We start from the raw sequence: 11,601 nt of genomic DNA, 5'->3' as shown, positions 1-11,601 counted from the left end.
CCAGGCAGTGCTGGCAGCTCCCGCCCACTTGTGACTGGACAGGAGGACTAAAGAGAAAGACAGTTGACCTGCTTCTTGCAGCACCAGCAATCAGTGGGCATTTAAAAGACACAAGGGCTGTGGTGAACTCCCGGCCCCCTCCTGACCTCTCCTCACCTGAGCTCTTCCGCTCCAGGCCCTGACTCGAATGCTAGGGTACTGTCCATGATTGGTAGGGGTGGAACGTCCCCTGGGAGTCCCACTGCAGCCACCCTCCCCCTCTGGGGCAGGATACACACTTCTTAGGTTTCAGATGGGGGGTTCCGGAAGAGGTTCTAAGCGCTTCCAACTAAGGAGTGTGAGGTGTCCTCTCAGCACAGACTGGGGGCTCCTCACCCCAGGGGAAGATCTCTAAGTGGCAGGGACATAGTAGGATCTTTCTCTGTGGTCGCCTCATCCCCTTCTCAGAATGGAGAGGATCAGTGAAACATCACCCTGTGCGTGTTTCCTAACGTGACCCATAGTGCAGGAGAGCAGGGTGGCATGGAAACTTGACATTCCTCCAAGCTGGTCATCAGGACACCCAGCTCCTTGTGCTGTCTCTTGAGTGTGGTTTGGGGCAAGCCGCCTCCCTCTCTGAGCCTGAATTTCCCCACGTGTAACACACGGAAATTAACCTTCTCCACAGGCTTCCCAAAGCCCCCTTCAGGGTACCATGAGAGGGTCTGGACAGATGCCAAGGAAAGACAGACTATGAGCAAAGCGGTCTGGGGCGGCCAGACGCGAGCCAGACAAGGCTCTGATCACTGGGCGAGGCTCTTTGAGGAACCGAGAGTTGCTGGGACAGAGCCCGCGAGGAGAAAGCAAAGAGAGCGGCGCTCCCCTCCCCCGACCCCGGCCCTTTGTCCGGAATCCAGCTGTGCCCCGCGGGGGAGGAGCGGGCTCGCGTGGCGCGGCACCCCGGCCCCGGCGCTGATTGGCCGGCGGCGCGGGCAGCCGCGGGGCAGGCACGCTCCTGGCCCGGGCCGAGCAGATAAAGCGTGCCAAGGGGCACACGACTCGCAGCTCAGGAAATCCGCGCCCACAGAGAGCAACAGAGGCCCGGGACGCCCTTTGCGCTTCTCTTCTTCTTTGGAGCTGGGGGAACTCCCAGGCAGCGGCGCAGCATCTCAACCGAACTTGCAGACGAAAAGGCCAGCTCAGCTCACCGCTGCTCTAGCCTTTTGCGCCCGAGAACAAGGTAACACCTGGAGGCCGCAGAGGGGCGGACGGAAGGGAAAAGGGGTCCTCTGATCCGGCGGAGATTGGCTCTCTGTTTTTTCCTACCTGGCCCCGGGATCGGGAACTGAGCCGGGGTAACCGACCTAGGTTTACCCGTACCCCTTACCCCACTGCAGGATGGTGCCTCATCCCTCGCGTGCGCGAGCTGTCCAAGTGACCCATGAGACAGAGCAGCCCTTCCCCGGTGCCTCGGACGTCGAAGTGACCCGCGTCGCGTCCGCTCCGCCCAGCCCTACTCGCGTGCAGGGGAACTGCGCCGAGGCGGAAGGAGGCAACTGCCGAGGGGCGGCGAGGAAGCCCCGGGCTCGGCGCGGGGGGCGCAGCCGGCCCAAGAGCGAGCTGGCTCTGAGCAAGCAGCGACGGAGCCGGCGCAAAAAGGCCAACGACCGCGAGCGCAATCGGATGCACAACCTCAACTCGGCGCTGGACGCGCTGCGCGGCGTCCTGCCCACCTTCCCCGACGATGCGAAGCTCACCAAGATCGAGACGCTGCGCTTCGCCCACAACTACATCTGGGCGCTGACGCAGACGCTCCGCATAGCTGACCACAGCCTCTACGGGCTGGAGCCGCCCGCGCCGTCTTGCGAGGAGCTGGGCAGCCCGGACGACGGCTCCCCGGGAGACTGGAGCTCTCTCTACTCCCCGGTCTCCCAGGCGGGCAGCCTGAGCCCAGCCGCCTCCCTGGAGGAGTGCCCCGGGCTGCAGGCGCCTGCTTCCCCTGCCTGCCTGCGCCCCGGCGCCCTGGCTTTGTCAGACTTTCTATGAAGGAGGCTGTCGGCCGTTGGGCAGTGGGTGCTGGGAGAGAGGGAAGGGGCGGAGGCCGTCAGGGTGCGGGGCGGCGGCCCTCACGCGAACTTGCTTCTGTTGCCTTTGGCTCACTGACCCTTGGCGGGCCCAGGCGCCTGCAGAGGTGGAGGCCGGGTTCCATCCCCTGGTCTTCTGCTTCGCACCAACTGCAACCCTCTGCCGCGGCCGGCGCAAACGGGCATTGCAGGCTGCGCGCCTTCTGGGCCCCCTCCCTGCGGCCACCCCAATATCTCGTGCAAAGAAGACGACAATGATAGCACTACACAGCCCGAGACGCCCACCGTCTCCTGCCACCCCATCCTCACTAGAGTCTGTCTGTCGGCCTGTCGGTCTGCCTCTTACCTCTCTTCCCCCAATGAGATTTAATCCAATCTTTGGTCTCTCGGCGTTTGCTCCTCTCACCCAGCGTCTCTTCCCCAACCACGCCGCTGACCTCCTCTGGTCCCCAGCAAGTCCTGGGTTCGGCCGCTCCACTCTGCCTTAATCCACGAAGGCGATCCTCTGCCTTCTCCTCGTGCACTTTTCTTCGGAGCCATTGCCCTCCCGGGGGCGGGACACCAGGCTGTGAACTGAGAAAGCGCCAACCCGGCTGGGGGAGCGCCTCCCCCGCCTCCCTGAGTCCTGGAGCGCCGTTGTCTTAAAAAAAAGAAAATCACTTTGTAAATTATATGATATCTTTCGAAATGAATTTTGGTACTGTAAATTATATGGCCCCCTCCCTCGTATTACACGTTTGTATTTATTGATGAGATTTCACAGCGGGAAAAGTCTATATTTTGTACATAGATTATTTAGGGACTGGTGAACGAGATTTTGAGCGAATAAAAAAAGGACCCTCAAGAAGACTGAGTAAGGTAACTCGATTGTGAGCAGAGGAGGGGTGGGGGTGGGGTGGGGGGGTGGTGTTCGGTCCGAGCAGAGGGACGAGACTCTGAGACTCTGCGGGTCTGGGGCCTCCTCGGGCCTGGGCTCAGAGACTGTAGCGCCGGGCTGGAGGCGGGGAAGAGGCGTTCAGAGGCAAATCAGCTGTACACTCTCGGAAAGTAAGAGCGGGAAGGCTCTTAAGAAATCATTGATCCAGGCTCCTTGTTTTATTTATGGGGCAGCGACTTGTCTTACTCCAAACAGTGGTTTAGAAGAAAGACAAGTCTCCAAGTAGGACCACTCACTGGCGCGCTGGCCCTGACCCGTATGTCGCTAGCCCGGATTTAGTCGCATTTGGGTAAGGAAAGGAGTAACATCCCCGCGGCAGGGTCAGGGCCCTCAGAAACCGCCGGTGGGCTGAGCGTCCTGGGAATTTTCCCAAAGTGCTTAGAGACCTAGCACATCTTCTGAGCGCATTTTACGCAGCTGCGCTGAGACGGTGGTGTCGTGACTTGCCGGGCTGAGCAGCGGGGAGGAGAGAAGGTGGAGGGTCCGGCTGGAATCTCTGGCACCGCCGGACGCCCGGCAGCTTTGATTGAAAACTTATCAAGAAACAGTTTAGGGTTTCCAGCCACGCGTTCTTTATTGCTCCCAAAGTAGAATAGGACTGGTGCGCGGCGGGTACTGAAACTTGTCCCAGGGCGCTGCTGGAGTGCCCTTCCATGGCTTCCGGGACCCCAGGACCACGGGAAGCTGGTCTGAGCTGCAAGAAGCCGCAGAGTCCGCCTGGCGCTGGCCCGCCTACCCTGCGAATCAAATCCCAGAGGCCTCCTTGGGTTGGCCTGGGGCGCCCTGGGAAGAAGTGAGCCAGCCCTAGTGGGGCATGCTGCTGTCAGGGGCAGGGAGCCCGTGGGTAGGTGCCTTTCTGGCTCCTTAGAGGGCAAGGGTGGTGGCTTTGCAGGAGTTAACGCTTCTTGCAACTGTCCCTTACGCCCTCCCCACTTCAAACTGAGCCTTTTCTCTCCTCTACTCCCAGGTCCCTAAAGCTAGCTGGGAGGAGATGACTCAGTTATCAGGGGTCAGATTTGGGGGCAGGAAGGGGCCCTTGATAAACAAACAAACGAACAAAGGTGTTGTTTCATTTCATGGCTTTAATCTGGGAGGAGGAGATTAATGGGTTATTAGTGACCTCTGCAGCAGCCAACTTTCCACCTGGGGGACTGTCCTGGGGCAGGTGTCAGCAGCTACCAGTTGCACAGACCAAGCCAGCGCCTGCTACTTGCTGGACGTTGGGGGGAGGGGTATGGACAGACAGAAAAAGTGGGAAAGTCCATCTCTGTTCTCCTGGGACAGTAGCAAGTATATAGACAAAATCATTCAAAGCCAAAATTTGTGCTGGGTGGAGGTACTGGCCACGGGATAGATGGTAGGGCGGTTACCTGGGGCTGGATTGGGAGGCTTGCTGGCAAAGGTGACACTTGGGCTGGGACTAAAGGTTTGGAGGGGAATTCCTCAAGCAAGAAGACCATTCTTCCTGTGAAAGGCTGTGGGAAGTACTGTTCAAACAGGCAGGGGACTCCCTTGGTGCAAACAAGCCCCCAAGCTGAAAGAACGTCTGTTGGTACTGCCTTGCAGGTGGAGGCGCCCACTGCCCAGCCTGTCTCCAGCTTTCAAGGGTGTTTACCAAGGAGCCATTAGTCATCCAACACACACAAACTGGTCCTCTGCCCCACGATTTAAAAAAAAATAATAAGGTTTAACCAGCTCGACTTCTGGGCTGCCACCTTGGGTCAGGCAGATTTGATGCTGGAGCTATCCATCAGCTCTACTCTCCAAGTGAGGAGGAGGTGGAGGGCGGCTTAGTGTTTGGTTCAATCATTGCAAAATTTAGGACTCTTGTGCCCAGATGAGCTCCATCAATATGTGTGGAATTGTATTAAGGCGGGAAACCTCATCCTTGCCTCTTTCCAAAGAGCCCCTCATCAAGAAGGGCTGGGAAACATTTCTGTGAGTGGAGCGCACAACTAGCGCGGCATCACCACCACTGCACCCCCACCCTACATGGGCATTTTGTGTTCAGCAGCTTTTAAAATCAGCCAGGCTGCTGGCTGTCTGTCCTGGAAGCCTGCCCCTGCCCACTGTGCCGCCTCTTGTGTGGCTGCAGAGCTGCCTGCTGTCTCAGGTTGTTGCCTGTGCCCCAGCTCCCTGAAACCAAAACAGGATCCCAAGCGGGAGCAGGAAAGACACTCGAGTTGAACATCTTTCTTCCCCCACTTCTGCCTTTGTCTGAGCCCAAGCCTGGCTTCCAGAAAACCAGCACATGAATCTTGCGCCACCCCCACACACCCTCATCTGCACACACAAGCAGGTAGATTTATGGTGCCCTGCCCCCATCCCACCCCACCCCCAAGCCGGCCTTGGTCAGAGGACAAAGCGCCCCGGGGCCATTGGAATGCTAATGTCTGGGAGCCAGGCCTCTGGGCTGGCACAAAGGCAGGCGGGGCCGGGAGCGCACGCGACCCCACAGCCGCACTCTGCCCCTCCTCTCTCCCACGGGCCATTCTACCGGGCTGTGTGACCTTGGACAAGTCTGAGCCTCAGCTGATTCACATGAGGAGTTGGAAGGAGTCCCTAATACCCTCTCACTGGATTTATGAGTGCCTAAGAGGGGGTCCTGTTTATAGTGTATGGAGTTACAGCCTCCCAAGACTGGAAGCGGTGAAGAAGATCCTCCAGGGCCTGGCACTGAGGACACACGATGGGGAGGGGGTGTGTGTTGGAGGGGCAGATTTCACTGAGAATGTGGTGCAGAATAAGCACTGGGTAAATTATAATTACATTTTTACCTTCAGGTAATTAATACTCTCTGTTGTGTTCCTTTCCCCCCTCCTCCCTTTTTAAAATACCTACAGACTGTGCTCAAGAAAAATACAGACGGGACACTAGCTAACCTTACCTGCCTGCTCCACCTTCAAAGGGCAGAGAGCACCAACAGTGGGAGACTTCAGGCTGGACACTTTACTCAGGTAACCTACTGCAGCTGGTGAAGTGGGCAAGGCAGGATGGACACACCCATGGAAACAGAGACCCAAAGTCTTGGAAGTAGGTGACTTGCCCAAGCCCCTCAGTCACCCGGTGTGTTATTGAAGCAAGCTATGACTGTGACCCTGGCTCAATTTAGAGCTCTTTCCTCTGTGCTGAGTCAGTCTGTAGTTTGTGCTTTGGCTCATGCCGGGTCCTCCTGGTCTTATAAGGCCAAGAGACTCCCTTGAGCTTTGGCCGTTATCTGGACCCCTGGCGAGGTTCCAGGCTCCTGTCTGAGCCCTCTGCTTCTGAGATGTGCCGGAGAGGAGCCTGCCTGGCTAACACGATCGGGCACCGAGGTCCTGAAAGGCGGTGGCGCGCCCCTGACCATGGTGCTGAAATGGCCGCGTTGGTTTAGAAAGAGATGCGGCTGGGAACGTGGCGTTCTAAATACACAAAGCTGCCGTTAACCTCCTCTGCCCACCTAGGGAGCCCCCTGTGGACGTGCATACCCAGAATGCTGTCAGGTTTCTTTGGCGTGGTGGCTAAAGCATGGACTCTGTTGCTACCGACTGTGTGACCCTAGCAAGGCCCTTTTCTCTTTAGGCCGTAAAATTCTCCCTTGGAAATGATGGAGCTAGAATTGAATGACCAACTTAGGAATTTCGGACAGCATCTGAGAGGTCTGAAGTGGGACAACATTGGAAGTTCAGGGTGCAGCAGCAGCCTTAACTGGGAAAACTGGTTTGGAACTTTGCCCTCAACAGGGGTCTCATTCTTTGGGTTACAATGAAGTTTTAGTTATTCAAAGAACGAAGGCAAAGGGAGTCCTCCAAATGCATACACAAGATGGCAAGAGTGGTTGAGAACAATTACTTTAGAATCACACAGACATGGGTTCAAAGGCTGGTCCTGCCACTAACTGGTGGTTTTCAATTAAACCCCTTCCCCCTCTAACACTCATCTTTCTCACCAGTGAAGTTGGGACAATAAGTAGTAGCCACTTAACTGAGATGATTAAATGCACTTGCTTTTTTATTGCAGGCTAAGCCATCATAAATGGTATTCATTAGTAGTAGTACCTTCATTTGTCTCAAATTCTCCCAGGTTTTCTGGAGGGGAGTCTTTTTGGGATGCTTTTGTATGAATTTGAATTTGTGCAAACTGACTCAAAGGCCGAGGGCCAAGCACCCCTTCCTGGCAACCCCCCCCCCAGCTTAGACCTACCCTTCCTGAGCTCCAGGATTATATGTCCAGATGTCCCTTGGGCACCCCAAAAGTCCAAAATGGAATTCCTCTAACCTAACCCCAAACTAATGCTGCCTCCTGTTCCTGATCTCACTAAGTAGCATCACCCAGTTATCCATACTAAAAATCTAGGGTTCTTCTTGACTCCTCTCTCACTATCCACATCCAATTAACCCTTAAGTCCTGCTGATTTTTCCTTCTCACTATTTCTTGAATATGACCTCTCCTTTACCTCCTTATTACCATTGTCCTAGTTCAGGCTCTCATTCCTCACATGGAGAGGCTAACTGATCTCCTTACTTCTAATTTCAACATTCTTCACTGTACCTTCCATACTGCAGCCAGAGTTCCCATCTAACAAGCACATATAACATTGTCATTGTCTCTCCCCCATTTAAAATCTTCAAGTGGTTTCCAGTCTTCCTTGAGATAAAGTGCATGTTCCAACAAGGAAGGATGGTGTAATGTGAGCTGTGAAGTGATATGAATCTAGATTCAATTCCCAGCTGGTTCACTAACTATCAGTATGACCATGAAGAAGTTCCTCAACTTTTCTCTCAATTTCTTCATCTGTAAAGTTGGAATATTACCTTTTAGTGTTTAAGTTAGAGTAAAATCAGGCTGCTGTAATGGGCTCACCAATAATTCAATCTAAGGTGAGCATTCTAGGTGGCTGCGTAGCTCTGCTTCATGACATCATTCAAGGATTCTTCCATTCTCTTCCTCCACCAGCTCCTAGGTCCTCGTCCTTGCTGTCCACGTGGTTGAGGCTGCATTGCCATGGACCCCAGCTAGTGGGAAGTGGAAATAAGGCATGGAGGAGCCTCACCCACAGTCTTAAAGCTTAGACTCAGCAGTAGCATATTTCACTTCTGCTCCCATTCCACAGACAGAACGTAATCATACGGCCTCACCTAACTGGACAAGGGCCTGTGTGCCTAGAAAGAAGCAAAGAATGGATTCTGGTAATGAGCAGTCTCCACCACAGGGTTGTTGCCAGGATTAAACTAGATGATACCGCTCTTATTGTTTTTATCATCATGAATCACTTATGCTTATGACCAGAGTCCTGCTGCACCAGCCTCTTTTTCACAGTGCCTTGCTTGCCTTGCCATTTACCCTCCAGAAACACTGACTGCTTGAAGTCTTCCTCTTACGCACACTCAGGTACCCCTTGAATGCTTTCTTCCCACACCGCTGTCTCTGCCTAAACCCTCTTTCCCTTTTTCCCTCCCCAAATCTCCAAAACGGACATCACCTCCTCCCAGCTTTCTCTGAACTATTCCTCCCTCCTTGCTCCTGCTCCCATAACATATTGAGCTATGAATATCTTTGCACTTTCCAGTAGTATTGTAATTATCCGTTTGTTCATCTGCACCCTCCACTGGTCTGTGAGATCTTCTCAAGGGCAGGAACTGTGTCCATCTTCTTGTCTCCAATGAGTGCTCATTCTCAAACTTATGCCACGTGTTTTTAGAATGAATTGAGTAAGTGAATTGACTAAACGAATGAAAGGCACTTCAACTATTTGTTTAGAAATTTCTATCCTTCCCCAGACTGGCTACCATATAAAGGTCAATGAATATTTATTGAATAAATGAATAGTTTACATAGAGACCCATTACCCTTCCTGCCTCATTCCCTCCTCGGCACAAAAATAACCTTTCCTTGCCTGCCTCTGGTCTATTTTAGACGATGCCCCATCTGATTCGGTGAGACTGGATTACCTAAACAATATCACTGTTTCTGAGAGCACTAGTAATAATGTCAATAGTCAGGTGTGGGTGATCCCTTCTGAGATAGTCCCTTAGAGCATGGGACTCGGCATCTGTCTCAACTCCAGCACTTCCTAATTCTATTACCTTGAGAAAGTTACTTAGCCTCTCCAAGCCTCTGTGTCTCCTCTTTAAAAATGGAGAACACCACACCACCTCATAGGGTTTTGTAAGGATTCAAATGAGGTGACAGATATGTCCACACACTTCATGGGCCTGCCAGCAATTTGAAGCGGAACTCACTATAGGACCCGCCCCATCTCCATCTTATTCCTACAGATGACTAGCAAAGAAGGCATGGCCAGGACTGACTTACCCACATCAACCAGGGAAAGGTGATATGACTTGCCCAAGCACCAAGCCTGTTGACTACAGAGACAAACTGATGCTCCTACTATCCTAACATCATTACCAGCTATACTACCTGTGATGTACTAGTTATCTATTGCTGCATAATAAATTACAAAAAACTTAACTACTTAAAACAAGAAACATTTATTGTGTGGGTCTTCTGTGGGTCAGGAATCCAGCTGCAGCTTGGCCAGGTGCCTCTGGCTCCACGTGTCTCATGGCTGCAGTCAGAGTGTCAGCCAGGAATGTGGTCTCACCTGATGGCCTGACTGGGGGAAGATCCACTTCCAGTCTTACTCGTATGACTGTTGGCAGAACTCAATACCTTGAGGGCCTTTGCACTGAGGGCCTCAGTTCCTCAGTGACTTTGAGCCAGAAGACTTCAGTTCCTTCCATGTGGGCCTTTCCATCGGGCAGCTCATAGCATGGCAACCGGTTTCCTTCAATGCAAGCAAACAAGAAATAGAGGGACACCTGAAACAGAAGCCACAGTCTTTCTTTAAAATCTAATCTCAAAAGTGACATTCCATCACCTCTGCCAGATTCTATTCACCAGAAATAAACTACTAAATCCAGCCCACAGCCAAGGAGGGGGGATTACACAATGGCACGAAGACTAGGAGGCAGGGATCACTGGGGGCATCTCAGAGGCTGCCCATCACATCAGCAGGAGCAGAGTCTTTGCTGCCTTCTTTCCACACCCCAGAGACAGGCAGATAGACATACATGCATACACACACGTGCACACGCACAGACACACATACACAACCTCCCCAGGGCCATACATACAGGGTTCAAAAGGAGAAAGCCCAGGCAGTTTGACTCCTGGGGCTAAAGCAGATGTCCCCCAGTGCCGGGTTGTTTTCCAAGAAGGGCCCAGGATGGGGAACCACTCAGTGAGCATTTGAGCCACCCCAGCTGAGCTCCGACATCCATTTACTACTTTCACAGGCCTCCCCACCCCCACTCCCAGAGGCAGAGATTTAGGACGTCTGGGGCCTGGACACCGTACCCACTGAAGGGAAATTTACTGCCTCTAGAGAACCAGGGCTGGACTTGGGGTCTTGAATGCATCTTTTTCCCCTTTGCCTCTGCTTTATTAGGTTAATCATTGCTTGAATCGGTTGCCATGGTTTGGGCAAACCCATGGCGACTCTATAATGAAGCCTGAAAGACTCGGACCCCATTTATCATCCCCAGTGTTTGGGAGGCCCAGAGCCTCATTTGCCTTCCCCAGGGTCTGGGCACCACCCTTCTGCCTGGGGCCCCCAAGCCCCTTTTGAACGAGGAATGAACAGGTGGCGACTTGGAAGAGAAGAGGAGACCCACACAGGTGGAGTGAGCCATGCACTGCACATTCCCCCACCACACTCACACACACACACACACATTTATATTTTCTGCTCCAGGAGTCCAGACACAGACCAAGCACACAAGCAGCTCTGCCAGACTTTTTCTTCCTGGAGAGTGAGACGCAAAGAGGGATCTTCAGTTAGAAAGGATCTATGGCTGCCCTTAGAAATAGGGGGTTTTTGTCTTGGCAGATCCAGATGTGACAACTTTTATTCCCTGGACATAGGTCGAGCAGCATTGCAATCCTGCAATGAGTTATAAACAGATGGGGCAAGGCCCAGTGGGGAAATGAAGGCACACAGAGGTTCAGCAACACCTTCAAGGTCACCCAGTGATGGTATAGTCAGGGTGGAACCTGGAGCCAGTAAAATTTATTATGGAAAATTTCAAACATAGAAGGAAGAGCATAATGAATTCTCATGTATCTATCACCCAGATTCAACAATTATCAGCTCAGAGCCAATTATATTTCAGCCACATACCTACCCACCTCCCCCAGCACTACCTCCACGGATTATTCTGAAGTAAATCCTAGACATCATACAATTTCAACCATAAATCCTTCCCCAGGATCCTTTTTTGCTCAGCATAAATTACATAATAGAGTGTAGCAGCTCACAGCATTGACTCTGAAGATGGCCACTCTGGGTTCAAATCCGAGCTCTGTCCCTTCCCAGCTGTGTGACCTTCAACTAGTGACCTGATGTCTCTGAGCCTAAGTTTCCTCAACTATAAAAGGGTGCAGTGTCACCTCTCTCATAGGGTAATTGTCAGGATAAAATGAAAATAACACAAAGCAGGTGCTCAGCACCTGTGCCAGGCACAGAGTAAATGGTGGCTTTTCTTGTTTCCATCCTTGTTACCACTGCACCACCAGCAGTGGCTGTAGTCCGGCAGAAGGTCGGCTCTTGGCCTCCAA

General features: G+C 52.9%; 1 protein-coding gene across 1 annotated transcript; it reads left to right on the top strand.

The window, feature by feature from the left end:
* Window positions 1–1,377: 1,377 nt before the first annotated feature.
* NEUROG3 (neurogenin 3) lies at window positions 1,378–2,783 on the top strand. Its single transcript, XM_014862778.3, has one exon. It carries the CDS (start codon window positions 1,378–1,380, stop codon window positions 2,023–2,025), a length of 648 nt encoding a protein of 215 aa, XP_014718264.2. The 3' UTR covers window positions 2,026–2,783.
* The last annotated feature ends 8,818 nt before the right edge of the window (window positions 2,784–11,601 follow it).

The sequence above is a fragment of the Equus asinus genome, chromosome 2 (assembly GCF_041296235.1).
Source record: "Equus asinus isolate D_3611 breed Donkey chromosome 2, EquAss-T2T_v2, whole genome shotgun sequence".
In the NCBI taxonomy this organism is placed as follows: Eukaryota; Metazoa; Chordata; class Mammalia; order Perissodactyla; family Equidae; genus Equus; species Equus asinus.
Note: the sequence above shows the minus strand (reverse complement) of the source record. Positions and strands in the feature narration are given on the sequence as shown.